The sequence below is a fragment of the Geotrypetes seraphini genome, chromosome 1 (assembly GCF_902459505.1).
Source record: "Geotrypetes seraphini chromosome 1, aGeoSer1.1, whole genome shotgun sequence".
Taxonomy (NCBI): Eukaryota; Metazoa; Chordata; class Amphibia; order Gymnophiona; family Dermophiidae; genus Geotrypetes; species Geotrypetes seraphini.
The window spans coordinates 204,079,369-204,096,351 of NC_047084.1; the positions used below are offsets into that span (position 1 = coordinate 204,079,369).

The following is a 16,983-nucleotide window of genomic DNA, read 5'->3' on the forward strand; positions in this document are numbered from 1 at the left end:
GAAATTTTAACAAAGGACTAGCACAATTAAACATCCAAAGATACACAGTAAAACTGGCTGCGAAACACTGCTGTACAGAAAATGCATTAGCAAAGTGAGCACCCCTATGCACAACCCAATATCCCCCTTCTCCCCCTCTGCTGAGAAGCACTATAGGATTAAAATCTCTTCATAACCCTAAGTATCCAATTTCCGAACAAGAACTGTCCAGGTATGTAATGATTGTTGATAATAACCTCTGCGTTTAGCTTTACCCTTTACCCTCCATTCACTCACATCAGGCACCAGGGACTGTTTCCAATAGGCAGCTATGAGGCATTTAAGTGCTGCTAGCCCCATTCTCAGTAAGCGGGTTTGCCATCTGGTCACACAAATAGTAGAGAACCCCAATAAACAACATTGAGGAGTATTTGGTACAGAAACCCCCAACAATTGAGACAAAGATCGCACCACTGTCGTCCAACAGGATACCAACACAGGACAGTCCCACCATATATGGAGAAAAGTTCCCACAGTGTTATGACAGCGCCAACAACTGTCCGAAGTCTGAGGATACATCTTATGAAGTCGTTCTGGAGTATAATACCAGCGACTTAACACTTTATATGCATTTTCTTGTATTAATGCACAAACAGACACTCTACCCACCTCAGCACAAATAGTGTCCCACTCTTTATCTGTAAAATTGCAATGCAGGTCCCTCTCCCAGTGGTGTTGGAAAGCCAAATTAGGTACAACTCTCCCCCTGATGTATTTATATATGATGGAAATAGGCCTGGGCACATTCTGCAAAGTCTCCCACAATTGTTCTGTGTGTTCAGTCTCAACAGGAGATGTTTTATCCCATCCCTGAACCCCCAAGTAATGTTTCACTTGAAGATATGCCAAATAGTCTCCTGACCGCGCCCCAGGAATGCGTAGCAGAGCTTCAAACAAAATTACATTCCCGGTACGCAGAAAGTCCCGAAAACGGGTAAGCCCAAGTTGTTCCCGCCACTCAAATACTGGATTAGTTTTATCCACCAAGAATCGGGGTTCATCTCGCAAAGAAGCCAAGGTAGAAAGGGCCACCCCATTATTAAACTCCCTCTTCAGGCGATCCCACAATTTATTCAAATGTAAAATATAAGGATTGTCAGTCTCCATCTCCCACTGACCAACCGTCTGTGAAGACCAGAGCCCTGTGGACAAGCTATGGTGCGATACAAAGGATTGTTCCAACCGCACACCCCACTCATGAAGATTCAATTCCCATTCCAATAGCATCCGCAACTGTGCAGCCTGACAATATCTTTATCCGTAACCTGCACTATTCCACCAGCGAAGATTGGGGACCCCCTTTCCGCCACACGTTCTATCATTCCACATCACCCGCTGGGAAATTCGAGGTGCTCTATTCACCCAAATAAACTTCTTAAACTCTGCCTGTAAGATCTTAAACATCCTAGGAGGTAAAGGGGTGGGAAGCGTCTGAAACAAAAAGAATATCTGCGGTAACACATTCATCTGGAGGACGGCGATACGCCCCCTCCCCACCTCAGGAGAGCCAGAGCCCATGCCATTGTTGGAGATCCGACCAAATCTTCCTGATAACCGCCCCAAAATTAGCCTCATATAGCTTTTTCAAATCCATGGGCAAATAGATACACAAATATTTAATACCCTTGGACGCCCATTTAAAGGGAAACTGGCGCTGGAGATCAAGAATCTGGGGCTCCCCCAAGGTAAGATTCATCATTTCAGTCTTATCTAAGTTGACCTTAAACCCGGGCACATTCCCATAGGTCTCTAAGATATGTAGCAAGGGCCCCACAGTTCGGGCAGGATCCACCATATACAAAAGAATGTCATTGGTGAATAGAGCTATACGATGTTCAATACCATCTACCATAATCCCCTGCAACCGAGGGTGATTTCGGATCAGGACTGCCAACGGTTCTATGGAGAAAGCAAAAAGTAATGGGGAAAGTGGGCAGCCGTGTCGAGTACCACGCGCAATGGAAAAAAACTCAGTATACATCTGGTTAATCCTAAAACATGCTCAAGGCTCACAATAGAGCGCTCTGACCCAGTCACGAAAGGGTCCTCCCAATCCCACCTTATCCATAACTGCCCACAAGAATTCCCAAGATATCCTGTCAAAACCTTTCTCGGCGTATACCGCCATCAAAACTGCCGATTCCTTGCCCCGCCTCACATGCCACATCAAATGCAAAGTACGTCGTATGTTATCGCACACCTGCCTCTGTTGTATAAAACCAGATTGATCCATATGTATCAAGTTGGGAAGAAACTTACCCAAACATATAGCAAGGACTTTCGCAATGACTTTAACATCCACATTCAATAGGGAAATAAGTCAATATGAACCACAATTCAAAGGGTCCCTCCCTGGTTTCAAAAGTATCACGATACCCGCTTTCCCCATGGTTCCCGACAACCTGCCCCCCATCTAGACCCCATTCACAATACGCACTAACAAAGGAGCCACCTGAGCACCAAATTTCTTGTAAAAACGGCTCGTGTATCCATCCAACCCCGGGAATTTGCCAGACTTCGTATCCCGGATAACCCCCAAAATTTCCCCCGTGATCGGCCCATTTAGCTGCTCCCAGTCATCAGAAGACAATGCAGGTAAACAAACCTGATCCAGAAAGCTATGCACCCCCTCAGTTCTCTCAGCCCCTTCAGCACTGTACAATTGCCGGTAATATTCCAAAAATGAATTACCAATATCTTTATCCGTAACCTGCACTATTCCACCACTGTCACGAATTGCCGTAATAGATGCCCCTGCCTGCTTTATTTTAAAGTCACGAGCCAATTGCGCACTACATTTATTACTATGCTCATAGAAATAGGACTGAAAGCGCTCCCTCATATAATCTAGTTGAAGCTGCGACAGGTCCCCCCCACCCCCGCACCTGGCACAAACGCACCAGCGTCTGAGGGTCCGGTGAGCACTTATGCATCAATTCCAAAGAAAGAAGGCATTCATGTAGACATAACTGAACTCACACCTGAATGCTCCCAGTCTCTGCCCCCTTTATAATTCCCCATTGATTCCTAAGAAACCAAAGCCCATCAATCCTGGAGTATGTGTGTTGAGCAAATGAATAATGAGTATAATTACGCTGAGTCCCATACAGAAAGCGCCAACAGTCCACCAACCCCAAAGCATGCATGAATACCAGGAAAGCCTGAGTATTTACCCTATAAGAACCACTGCCTCCCTTAGAATGATCCAAGTGCCCATCTGGAAGCACATTAAAATCCCCCCCCAGGAATACCACCCCCTGAAGGAACGATATCAGCTCATTTTGTAAAGTATGATAAAACTCTGCCTGATCAACATTAGGGCCATAGATGTTCACTATTGTCACTCTCCACCCCTGTAGTGTCCCTCTCAACGCTAGGCATCTCCCCTTAGGGTTCCTATATACCTGGTCAACGACCAATCCCAAACCCCTTTTTACCAAAATCGCAATCCCACCCTTTTTTTTTAGTAGAATCCTGTCCCTGATGTGTCCAAACGTGTTTGAATGCTGGATTATTTAAGAAAGCTGCATCCCTGGGCCTCAAATGTGTCTCTTGCAGAAGGCAGATATCCCAACACAGTCCCGAAAAACAATACTCCTCTTCCCCGGACTATTTATCCCATTAATATTCCAAAAACCCAATCCTAAGTACCTCTTGCTCTGACCCTGTCCCCCTATACCACCACCATCCCCATTTTTTCCACAAATCCCCCTTCCCCTCCTCCCCCACCTGCTGATCCAGCAGCCGCCAGACCAGCCAACGAGAAAGATTGAAATCTCCCCCAAAAGGCAACTGCCACCCCACACTTCCCATCCACATCAATGTCTCAACAACAATGTCAGCATCTCCCAACCGTTATAATATAAGCTCTCACCTCTCTAACCCTCTTCCACCCCAGCCTCTGTCTTCACATCATGCCCCCCCTACCCCCGGAACTGGACACCATGCACTCACACACTCCATAATACCCATCCACATACTCTCATAGAAACATAGAAGATGACGGCAGAAAAGGGCCATGGCCCAACAAGTCTGCCCACTCTAATGACCCACCCATTAATTTCTTCCTTGAAGTGATCCCACATGCTTATCCCATTTTCTCTTAAAATCCAGCACACTGCTTGCCTCAATTACCTGCAGTGGAAATACTTCCTGGGTCACCATGGAATCTCCCACCCCTGAGTTTTAACGGATGTCCTCTTGTCGCCGTAGGTCCTTTAAGAAAAAAAGATATCCTCTTTTACCTCAATACGGCCCGTGACATATTTGAACGTCTTGATCATGTCTCCCCTCTCTCTATGTTCCTCAAGTGAGTACAGGTGCAACTTACCCAGCCGTTCCTCATACGGGAGATCCTTGAGTCCTGAGACCATCCTGGTGGCCATTCGCTGAACTGACTTAATTCTCCGCGCTTCTTTTTGATAATGTGGTCTCCAGAATTGTACGCAATATTCCAGATGAGGTCTCACCATGGATCTGTATAATGGCATTATAACTTTGGGCTTCCGGCTAACGAAACTTCTTCGGATACAACCCATCATTTGTCTAGCCTTGGATGAAGCTTTCTCCACTTGATTGGCAGTTTTCATGTCTTCACTAATGATCACTCCCAAGTCCCATTCTGCTGCAGTTCTTGTTAAGGTCTCACCATTTAGGGTGTAAGTTCTACATGGATTTCTGCTGCCAAGGTGCATGACCTTACAATTTGTGGCATTAAAACTTAGTTGCCAAGTTGAGGACCAATGCTCCAGTAAGAGTAGGTCCTGCGTCATATAGTCGGGCACTGTGCTGTTGCCTAATATGTTGCATAGCTCAGTAGCTTACCTGCACCCCATACCCAACCCTCTATAGAACTAGAAACCCACACCAAACTTACGCATCATACAACCAAGTCCTCAAACATAAAGTCCCCCAGACTGCTCTGAAGTTCCCCCAGTAATTCCATCAAAGTCTGCCCTCCAGTGCTCCAACAAGTATTCAGGTCTCCATCAGAGGCAGCTTTCTAGTCAACTGGGTAACCATGCGCCAAGCCTCCAATGGTCTCCCAACTTTCTTTGGTGTCACCACAGCTGAAACGGTAGGCAGATTGTTGCAGCCCAGGTCTTTCAAGGTGAGCCATGCATCTCCCACAGTATCCACTCTGCGCGACTTTCCATTCACAGTCAACCATAGTCCAAAAGGGAACAGCCAGCGATAGCTATGACCCTCTGCATGCAATACCTGGGTCACCTCTCGAAAAGCCCTTCGCTTCTGCAGGGTCGTGAGAGCCAGATCTTGAAAAACTCCCACTACAATCCCATTCCATTGAAATTGTGGGCATCTCCGAGCCATCTGAAGAATTTTTTCTTTATAAAAGTAATCCCCAAAGCAGGCAATAATGTCCTTTGGGGTGCCCGGTCTGCCCACCCACAGGCTGCGGTGAGCTCGCAAAATTACAATATTCGCCGTATTCACCTGCTCCTCAGGCCCCAGGAGCTGACTGCAGTAGTCTTTCACCACTGCCATACATTCTCTGTGTTGATCATTCTCCAGTATGCCTTTGAAGCGCAAATTACTTCTCCGGGACCTGTTTTCCAGGTCCTCAATTTGCGCTTGGAGTTCTGCAAGCTCCTGGACTTGTTGGGCCATCACTGTCTTAGTTTCCACTATCTCCCCATCGAGTCTTGACACATGTTGTTCGGAGGCCGCAACTCGATCGCCTAAGTCGCTCACTTCCGCTCTGATCTCGGCCAGCGCTGTTTTTAGATCCTCCCAAACACCTTTCATCTCAGCCTTTAAGTCCTGGAACCAAGCTTCCAAGGTCGTTTTCAAAGCTGCGGCACTATCGTTCGGCGCAGCTGAAGCCGGTGACTGTGGGGACTGCCTCAGAGATGCCATCTTGGATTTTACCGCCGGCAACGCCGGCACTTTTGCCGTCCGTTTGCTATTCACAGTCTTACTAAAGCGAAACTTTTCCAACTGTCAGCGACTCGCCATGCACTCCAACCGCCGATGCGCATCAAGCGGGAGCAATGTCGCTCTTGAGAAGTTGTTTAAGCGCCGTTATCAGCAAGCCCCATTGGAGCTCAAGATTTATGCTGCCATTCGGTAGAGTGACATCACTTCCTCCTTTTTACTTTATTTTTAATATCTTATATTATATTTAACTTAGACTTAATGTGTGTTTGTGTTCATATACTTTTGCGAATTTTCCCTTGCATACAGTCAATTCAAAAATTCTTATGGTAGCCTCAGAAGGTCAAAAAATTACTAACCAGCAACTCCATTTTATCATCTTGATAATTCATATAGGCCAAACTACTTATATACCATTTGTTTTGCATCAACTTTTTATGGAGAAATCGCTGCTGTGCTGCAGTCCGCTGCCACACTGTAACCGATGTTGTCAGTATTTTGTGGCATTATAATCTTTCCCACTGCATCAGGGTGACTTATAGGCAGCTGTTTTTAACAGCGATATGTTTCTCTGTGGATTTTCTTTCTACCGTTACCGGTTTACATAGTAATATAGTAAATGATGGCAGATAAAATTGTCCATCTAGTCTGCCCAACCTGATTCAATCTAAAAATTTGTTGGTTTGGACAAGGCATGGTCAGAGCATGTGTATGGTGTGGGCAGGGCATAGTCTAAGCCAGAAGTGAACGCTGATTGTCTGATCCTTATTTTATCTACCTGTCAATCAGTTTGACATGTAGTGTACCCATTATACTACACAGGTATACAGTCTAACTTGCTTGCTCTCATCATTGGGTGTTAAAGTGAGATAAACTTTAAGATTCATATTCAATATCTTTTTGCTATCATCAGCCACACTGTTAATGCGTAAGAAATGTACAGCACTATCTGAAACTCATTCTTATGAAGTTATTTATTCAAAGCCTCACCAACACGGGACATGTTTCACAAATTGCATTAGGGAGCAGTCCGGTTGTCCAATTGCTAAGCTCCATGCTCTCATACATACAGTGCTTCCAGTGAATGTGTGACAGCATGGAGCTTAACAATTAGAGAACCAGACCGCTCCCTGATGCAATATGGCATGGCTCTAATTAAATAATTTCATAAGAATGAATTTCAGATGAATGCAATATATTTCTTATGCACTGAAAGTATGGCTAATGATAGTACAAAGATATTGAATATGAATCTAAGACCCCCTTTGATCAAGCATTTTAGCACAGGCCAGTCCAATAAATGCTGCAGGAATTGGATGAGCGTCAAAGTATTTCTCACGGCAACAGCACTACCGTGGCTTGATAAAAGAGGGCCTCTGTTTATCTCACTTTATCACCCAATAAGAGCAAGAGTTAACAGGCTATGTACCTGTATGAAAAGAGTCATTACCAAGGGTATTGTTGGGCTCTAAGAATGAAGCAACAATAAAAAAATTATAGAGGGTTTAAGGTTGTAGAAAGTGTGATAGTAAATAACAAAAGCATAAAAAGATATTTTCTAGTGTCTTATCTATCAATGAAGTTTTATTTGTCATAATTGACTGTGCATTTGAATATAGATATTAATGTGTGCTTCCTGATGCAGACACGTGCAAAACATGTTCATAACGAGGGAGGTTACCAATGGACCTATAAGTTACATTTGTGTTTATAAATAAAAGTCTAAAGGCTTCTTTTACTAAGGTGCGCTAGCGGTTTTAGCGCGCGCTAGACGCTAACGCCTCAATAGAGCTTGCATTAGTATTTTCCGTGTAGCGTGGGGTTTGCGCATGCTAATCTTCAGCGCGTGCTAAAAACACTAGCTCACCTTAGTAAAAGGAGCCCTAAATTATAAAGAAAGATTAATTAATCAGAGAGAAGAGAATGATTCAAAGTAAAATGAATATAAAATAAAAATCATGGATCTATGAGGAGTTTAGCGTGTACCATAAAAAGGAGAAAATAGGTTCTTCTTACCTGATAATTTTCTTTCAGTTAACCTATAGACCAGTAACGTTATTCTGTACAGATGGGTATATACCTCACTATGACCAGCAGATGGAGACTGAGACAAAAACTTGATGTAGTATATTAGCTGAGAACCTACGAAAATACTAAGAACAGTAAAAACACTCCGAATAGGAGGTTAAAAACAACAAACACATGGTAATAACTGTTGGAACATATATAAAACTAAAATCCTGCAGTGAAAATGTTCCCACAGCTCACCAGCTAAGTCAGCTGAGCCATAGCTGCTGTTCTTATATCTCCCTGGCCCTAGAAAAATACTAAAACCCGCAGAAAAATCAAAATCTGCACGCAAGCCAAAACCCACAAGCACCACATAAAGACAGAAAGGGTGGGTAACTATACTGGTCTACAGGCTAACAGAAATAAAATTGGCAGGTAGGAATCTAATTTCTCCTTCTGTGTCGTCTGCTAGACCAGTATAGTTATTCTGTACAGATGGGATGTACCAAAGCAGTATCCATCAAGGGTGGGACCCCCGAAGGGCCAACACCAGAACACACTCACCGAATTCCGCGTCCCAAACGCACTTGAACATCCACACGGTACTGTCTGACAAAGGAATGCAGAGAAAACCAAACAGCAGTTCTGCAAATATCCCCCAGAGGCACAAGAGAAGACTCAGCTCGAGAAGCTGCTTGACCCCGAGTGGAAAGAGCCTTCGAAATTCAGGAACAGGCTTTTTCTGAAGAAGATAAGCGGAAGTAATAGTCTCCGTGATCCAGCGTGCAATGGTAGCCTTGGAAGTGCCATCCCCCATACGAGGACCCGCTGGAAAGACAAATAAATAATCTGATTTCCTGATCTCCCGGGTCCTCTGCACATAAAAGCGAAGGACCCGACTGACATCCAACTTGCACAACTGTTTCTGCTCAGAAGATCCCTCCCAACTAACCAACACCGGGAGGACCACTGACTGATTGACATGAAAAGGAGAAACAACCTTTGGAAGAAAAGAAGGAACAGGCCGCAAGACAACCCACTCCCTGGAAAACTCCGGGAAGGGAGCCCTACAAGAGAAAGCTTGCAGCTCAGAAACACGTCTAGCAGACATAACAGTCACCAAGAAGACCGCTTTAAGAGTAAGGTCCTTCAACAAGCAGTCACCCAAAGGTTCGAAAGGTGGATGCACCAGAACAAGCAGGACCAGAGTCACAGCTCAAGATGGAACAGATGGTAGAACGGGAGGCTTGAGTAAGTTGGCTGCCCACAAGAAGCGAACGACATCAGGAATGGCAGTCAAACGCTGAACTCTCAATAACCCACGAAAGGCTGCATGCAAGTGGAACCCGGAGAGAGGACCAAGCCAGGCCCCTGTCCAGGCCATCCTGCAAGAACTCTAAGATGTTTGGCAGGGAAGTGTGAGCACATCACCTCTCAAATATACGCCAAACCCGCACAGAAGCCCGAGAAGTGGAAAATCTCCGAGACCCTAAGAAGGTTGAGATCACTTTATCTGAATACCCCTTCTTACCTAGGCAGTCCCTTTCAAGAGCCAAGCCATAAGAAAAAAGGTACTCGGATCAAACATTGGAATGTGGCCCCGAGACAGGTCAGTCGAAAGAGGCAGATGAAGAGGATCCGCAACCAGATGCCTCACCAGGACCGCATACCACAGGCGCCTGGGCCAATCCGGAGCCACCAGAATCTCCAGGCCTGGATGTTGAACAATGTGGAGAAGAACTCTACCCACTAATGGCCACTGAGGCACCTCTACAAAAATGTGGGGAAGTGGAGGAAGGGGGGAGGGACCCAGCACGAGACCCACCAGGTTTGACACCCCCGAGGTCAGACAGATCCCCAAAAAGGACCCGTCCAAGCTCCGTCCGGCACTAAAAGAGGAACCAGGAGTCCTAAAACAAATTCCAACAGGCCTAACAGAGGGAGCCAGATTTTTCCTACCTCTACCTGCTGGAGACTGAGAAAGAAGAAAGACTTGGATGGCAGAGGGAGCCTCAGCTAATATACTACAAGTTTTTGTCTGTCTCCACCTGCTGGTCATAGTGAGGTATACACCTATCTGTACAGAATAACTATACTGGTCTAGCAGGCGACACAGAAATGCTAACAGATACTGAGTTTTTTATTTGAAATTGAAAGGGGAGAGGTTTAGAACAAACGCCAGGAAGTTCTTTTTCACACAGAGGGTGGTGGATACATGGAACGCGCTACCAGAGGATGTGATAAACAAGAGCACGCTACAGGGGTTCAAAGAAGCTTTGGATAGGTACTTGGAAGACAAAGGGATTGAGGGGTACAGATAAGAGTAGAGGTAGATTATAGGGATGGGATTAGAGGTAAGTTACAAAATTAATCAGGGACCACTGTTCAGGCACTAGGCCTGATGGGCCACCGCGGGAGCAGACCGCTGAGCAAGATGGACCTCTGGTCTGACTCAGCGGGGGCAACTTCTTATGTTCTTATGATCTGCTTTGAAGAAATTTGATATCTGGAGTATTGTGTGAGTTGAATTGGATATATTTTTTACCCTAAAATTAAAAATTGTTTTGATAACCACAGATGTGTATACTTCACATTATTATGAAAAAAATGCAGTTGGCTTATTATCTAGTCAAACTTCATTGCAAAATAATACATTTTGTGAATAAAATACCTTGTAAAAACAGGCATCAGCCAATATTTCTTTTCATCGCCAAACACCTGTCTCAGATTTTTCCTGAAGCCCAAACTAAAACCATTCTTATCTGTTCCATGACGAAATATAGGAGCTCTGAACGCCTCTAGAAAATAAGACAACAGCTAGTTTTTTCTTTATTAACAAAGTCGAATCAGTCACATTTATGTTTTATTTGCCCTTCCACTACAGCAAGCTTCTATTTGTATTTATCAAGTAGCTGAATTATAGTATCATTCAAAGTCATCCTCTTACCTAGTGTAGATCTGTTCTTGCTGACTAGCCAACAGTGATAACCAAACAAAGAGGACAGACTGACAGAAAACATGGCCGCAGCAAAGAATAAAAACATGATGTGGAACTTGGCTTGTGTATCAGGAAGGCCATTCTAAAAGGAAGAGAAGAATATAAAAAACAGAGTGAGAGCATAAGCTCACACAAGAGGAAGCAACTGAAAGGCAATACATGTGGGCTAACAGAACATACATAATTTATCCACCAACAGTGATTATCTATTATGGAGTACAGCAAATTCACTCAAGTCACGTGAAGTCATCAGAAATTACTGGAAGGTATGCATTTTCATCAGCACAGAGATGACTAATCCCATCGCAAACAGTCATGGTCAAACAAATATACTTCAACAGCTGAAAATAGTCTTAACATAAGTTAAATATGCTTCTAGGCTTAAGGGGTCATTTTACTAAAAGATGTTAAGCCCCCAGTGTAAGTTATGCATGGTAAGGTTTTTCACTGCAAAATATGCAAAGACGTTTTGTTGTATTTTGTCTGTTAGCTTGCACTAAACTGCACATTAGCTTTTGAAAAATAATTTTTTGGGAGGGGGTGTGCCATGGGTGGATAATGGGTGTGGCAGTGTTATCCAGCTAGTGTGTTACAATTTGTATGTGCTAATTGGATAATGCAGGGTTAACACGAGAGCCCTTAGTACATCCTAAATAGAGAGATAGTAAGTGCTCCTGTGTTAATTTTTTGAAGGTATTGCATGCTAAAGCAAACATTAATGCACAACCTACAAAAAAAAAAAAAAAAAGAAAAGAATAAGCCTACACAATATGATACAGTAAATTTGGACTGCACAACCAAGATTTTACCACAGTTTAGTAAAAGGGCCCCTGAGTTTAGAGGGAAACACAGTTTCAAACGGTACTTAAATAAAATCGCAAAGCGCCAGAATTGCACCTCCGGAGGTGCTTATCAGCGCCTAATGCCACTGTGGGCATGGCTAACACCAGAAGTGGAATTAGACGTGATCCACATCAAAGGTAGGCACCAGATATAGAGTTCTTGAAAACCCTGGTCTAATTTTCTGACACCTACCTTTGCCGGAGGTGCAATTCTCTAAACGCCATCGCATGATTGACACACAATTGGCGGCTGCCCACAATGGCGCCACTTAGAGAATTCAGGCCCTAGGGGGAGAATTCTATAAACAGCGCTCTAACTTAGGTGCCAGTAGGTGCCCTTCTAGTGCCTAAATTAAGAAGGAAATGCCATTTCAAATGGTACTTAAATAAAATTTCAAAGCTCCTACCAAATCCTAAATAAATGGCACTGGAATTGCACCTCCAGAGGTGCTTACCAGCGCCTAACGTCACTATAGGCGTGGCTAAGATCAGAAATGGTGTTAGGTGCCAGCAGGTGCCTCCGGAGGTGCAATTCACGTCAAAGGTACCGTAGGTGCCGGAAGTATAGGCCTTGAAAACTGAGCTACATTTCCGGCACCTGGAGAAGTGATTCTCTAAATGGTGCTGTCGCATGATTGACACACAATCGGTGGCCGCTTTTAAGGTGGTTGCTGACAACGGCACCATTTAGAGAATCTGGGCAGAGCTTCACATTCTAATACTATGATCTATCATAACAGTCACTAACTGAGGGCAGGAGAATTCAGAGGCTTTATAAGAAGAAAACAACCGAGCAGTTTGTAAAAAAATGTTTATATATATATATATATATATATATATATATATATATATATTGTGTGTATATGTGTATATGTATGTATATATGTATATAAATACATACACTGTATATATATGTGAAAAAGTTTCTCTCTCCTCCTGTTACTGTATATATGCCACACTAACCCTGTTTTACAAAGGTGCATTAGACATTTTAGTGTGTGCTAGGCACTAACATGCACGCATTAGCATTTAGCGCACCTTTGTAAAAGAAGATTTAGAATCAGAAAATAATATTAAATATTGAACTAGGCCAGTTACTGGGCAGACTTGCACGGTCTGTGTCTGTATATGGCCGATTGGTGGAGGATGGGCTGGGGAGGGCTTCAATGGCTGGGAGGGTGTAGATGGGCTGGAGTAAGTCTTAACAGAGATTTTGGCAGTTGGAACTCAAGCACAGTACCGGGTAAAGCTTTGGATTCTCGTCCAGAAATAGCTAAGAAGAAAAAAAAAAAAAAAAAAAATTTAAATTGAATCAGGTTGGGCAGACTGGATGGACCATTCGGGTCTTTATCTGCCGTCATCTACTATGTTACTATGTTATGTTAACCCCTTAGTGCTTTCTGATCTTTAAATAAAATGTAATATTGTATTAGCCAAAGGCAATGGTGTAGCCGTGAGATGGCCTAGGGCCCCTCATTTTTGATTCAGTTCCCCCAAATTCCAGTACCATCTGCTGCACCTGGAAAACATCACTAGCAAAAAAAGGTTCACCAGTGGCCTGGCAACTGGCGGCCCTTTCTATGGGCTGCAGTTGTCCTCTCGCATCCAAATAGATCCTCACACATAAAGGGAAATCTTCCAAAGCTTAACTTTTTTTCTTGTCCAAAAAATTCAAATAGACAGAGATAAATCTTAATCTTTTTCTTTATTAATCTATTCTTGCTTGCTCCAATTTAAAGGCCCGACGGGACCCGTTTCGCCTCAAAAGGCTTTTTCAAGGGTACCAAGGGGAGCACTGTATAATGCACAGATAAAGAACACTTTTAATACAATGATCGCTTGTTACCCAAAAACTGTGTGATAGCTTTTAAAATCTCTAATACATACAAAACTCATTGTTAAAAATACATACTTATCAATGTTAACAAATCTATGTATTCCATGTTTTTTAGATCATATACTTTCAAATTTGATACTATAATCATACATTTCAAATTCGATATCCACAATCTTGTAGAAGGGACAGTCAATATGGTGTTGAATTGTAGACATGTGGACAAGATTGTGGATATCGAATTTGAAATGTATCCGTCTTCATCACTTTTGTTGCTGTAGTTGTCCTCCCAAGCATACACTGGTTTTCATGTATGTATGAAAACTGAGCTTACATGTTGGGGGCGGGGTTATTACCCATGGAAAGATGATGACGGGATAAAGAGCAAGTTCTGCTTGGGATGGAGGATGGAGCTTTTAATGATAAACTGGTGGAGGTTCTTCTGGATGCACCAAACAGAGAAACTTTTCCTCTTAAAGTTGCTATATTAACATACTTCAGTCTCATTCAAATGACAGTGTAGTAAAAAGAAATATATAATATGATGTTATTAACTTGTGTAAATAAATAAAAGTGTATGCCCCAAGTTCTATTTTTAAAAAGTACATTTTTCAGTGGGGTATACAACAAATGCATTAAAATATCTAATTTGAAGTTTCAAATTAAACATATATTCGGAGGGGTGGGCCAAGATGGCGGCGATGTGAGGAGTCGTGAGAAACGCGGTAAGATCTTTCCGAGTTTGCTTTTCCTAATCAAAACTATACCTCGTCTCCAGATCCCTCATACGAAGAGGAAAGGGGTGGTCAGGGTCATTTCCTCGCCGGCCCTGGCGTCCACCCCATTACAGCAAACTGTGGATCGCTTCTTGTCAGCCCTTCCGGCGCCTGCATATCCCGGAGTAGAAAGTCCGGCGTTGGGCAGCTAAGTGAGGGAGTCGCTTGCCCTTTTGGGCACTGAAATGCAACTTCCGGTTGCATCAGAGATGACCTTTATAGCAGCCAGACACAACTTCAATGCTCCGACTACTCACAGGAAGGAAATTTAGAAATTGCCCGCCACAAAGGTAAGGGGCAGGGAGGAAGTAAGGGAGATGCTTGGATGGGCAGCAGTGACAGCAATCAGTAAGGAGGGAGGAAGCGCGATCAGAGACCGTGTGCATTCCCTCCCTTAACTGTGGGGACAAGGCCATTCATCGCTCGACGGGGCAGTGAATGGCCTTGTCCCTGTAGCTGCGGTGAACAGTTTTTTTCCCCACCATTTCGGCAGGTTACCTGTGGCTACCCGCACCTAGCCACGGGTAACAGCCACCGTGTCATTCTCTATGTGTAACTCTCAGTTTTGACTCTGGACTGGATGGAAGGGAGGGAAGAATAGAAGCTGGGCAAACTTCTGCTGCACAGGGGGATGGGAGAGAGGGAAGGAAAGATGTTGCACATGTGGGGGAGAGAAAGGAAAGAGGAAGAATTGGGGTGAAGGAGAGGAAGCGAGAGATGGTCATGTGCATATCCCAAAAATAAGTCCTGGTGCCTTTTTTGGGACCCAAATGAATATGACATTGTCTTATTTTTGAGGAAAAACGGTAGTGGTTTTCTGATATCGGTATTTGCATGTGTATGCAATATACAAGTCTAAATGCTACTATTTACACATGAATATGTTTCTGAAATAATGGCCAAAGATTATCCCTCAAATTCTAGAATGCTATGTACCCAAATTTCCAACTAGAGTGCAAATTTGTCAGTTGTGCACTAATTAGATGCTTATTGGCCTTAACAACCAATTCTTGGCTATAGCTATTTTAATTGGTGCTAATTTGGCACTAGTGGGCAAACTCTAAGTTGCATGCTCAAATTCCAGAGCGAGCAACTCCATGGTAAGTCAGGGGCATGTCAGGCAGTTAGTTACATGTATGAATTATAGACTACTAGCATTTACTCACCTAAATGCCACATCTAGACGTAAGCATTGACTCCACATAATGACAGTTACGTGTGCAACCTCTATTATAGAATCCATGCTTAGCATGCACCATCTTGGGTGATCTATACATATATAGCTTTGCAGCATCACATATATAAGAGTTTTGCATATAAACCTTCCTATTAAGACTATTTTCAAAATATATAATACATTAAAGAGAATTTAAAGGACTTACTGCCCAAAATTTGATAAAATACTGCAAATCCGTGGCAACAATAAAAATGCAGTACAGCAGAGAGTAAGCCAAGAAAAGAAGGAAAAACTTGTAGTTGGAGAATCCAACGCAGTTGTTCACCCTGGCAAAAAAAAAAAAAAAAGCAGGATAATTTGTTTAAAAAAGTGAATATATATTTTTATAATTATCTCAGTATTTATTCTGCTCAAAAGACACTTTTGTTTGTTTGACACTTAAGGATGCTTAGTTTAATTTCCCTTTCTATATTCACTGTGAGGTCTTTTTTACTAAATTGCATGTAAGCACTAGCACATGCTTACTACATGTTGAAAAAGCTTACCGTAGGATATGCACTGGCGTCCTACGGGAAATTTACTTGTTTGCATGCACACACTGTGCAGTAAAAAACTATTTTCAATTTTTCTCTGAGGTTTGGGTGTGGAGAACAAGCGTCAGAGCACTAATCAGTTAGCGTGTGAGACATTGCCACATGCTAATTGATTAGCGTCAAATTAGTGCGTGAGCCCTTACCATCTACAAAATAGTTGTTGGTAGGAGCTCACACAGTAATTTTAGTGGCCGAGCGACAATGGCAGAATTAGTATGTGAAACCGCAAACAATAAGGGTTTCAACAGAACAACAATACTAACTCTACTTTACTGTTGAAAAAGATTGAAACCACAGAGCGAGTGAATACCGTATATACTCGAATATAAGGCGATCTGAATATGTCGAGGCCCCCCTTTTCCCCCCAAAAAGGAGGAAAAATGGTTGATTCGAATATAAGTTGGGCGGCTTAATATTAAAGTATCCTGCCCCGTCAAGATCTGCACCCAGCACCCTTCCTTCCTTCCCTGTCAGGCTCTGCGCCCAGCACCCTTCTATCCTCCCCTCCCCTGTCAGGCTCTGCACCTAGCACCCTTACCTCTCTCCCCTGTCAGGCATTGCACCAGCCCCCTTCCTTCCTTCCCCCCCTGTCAGGCATTGCACAAGCCCCCTTCCTTCCTTCCCCCCTCCCCTGTCAGGCACTGCACCATCCCCCTTCCTTCCTTCCCCCCCCATCAGGCATTGCACCAGCCCCTTTCCTTCCTTCCCCCTACCCCATCAGGCATTACACCAGCCCCATCCTTCCTTCCCCCCCATGTAAGGCATTGCACCAGCCCCCTTCCTTCCTTCCTTTCCCCGTCAGACTCTACACCCTCCATC

The 16,983-nt window shown here is 43.7% G+C and overlaps 1 protein-coding gene across 2 annotated transcripts in view; it reads right to left on the minus strand.

The window, feature by feature from the left end:
* The window catches only part of ZDHHC2 (zinc finger DHHC-type palmitoyltransferase 2), a 151,768-nt gene that overhangs the window by 33,338 nt on the left and 101,447 nt on the right, over positions 1–16,983 (minus strand). For both annotated transcript variants that reach the window (XR_004540655.1, XM_033957926.1), the window contains exons 7-9: positions 15,777–15,897; positions 10,892–11,024; positions 10,616–10,742 (exon numbers count right to left, since the gene is read on the minus strand). Coding sequence is in view for 1 of the 2 variants with exons in the window: in XM_033957926.1 (XP_033813817.1) it covers positions 10,616–10,742; positions 10,892–11,024; positions 15,777–15,897 (381 nt within the window). In the remaining variant the exon portion in view is untranslated. The remainder of the gene's footprint in view (positions 1–10,615; positions 10,743–10,891; positions 11,025–15,776; positions 15,898–16,983) is intronic.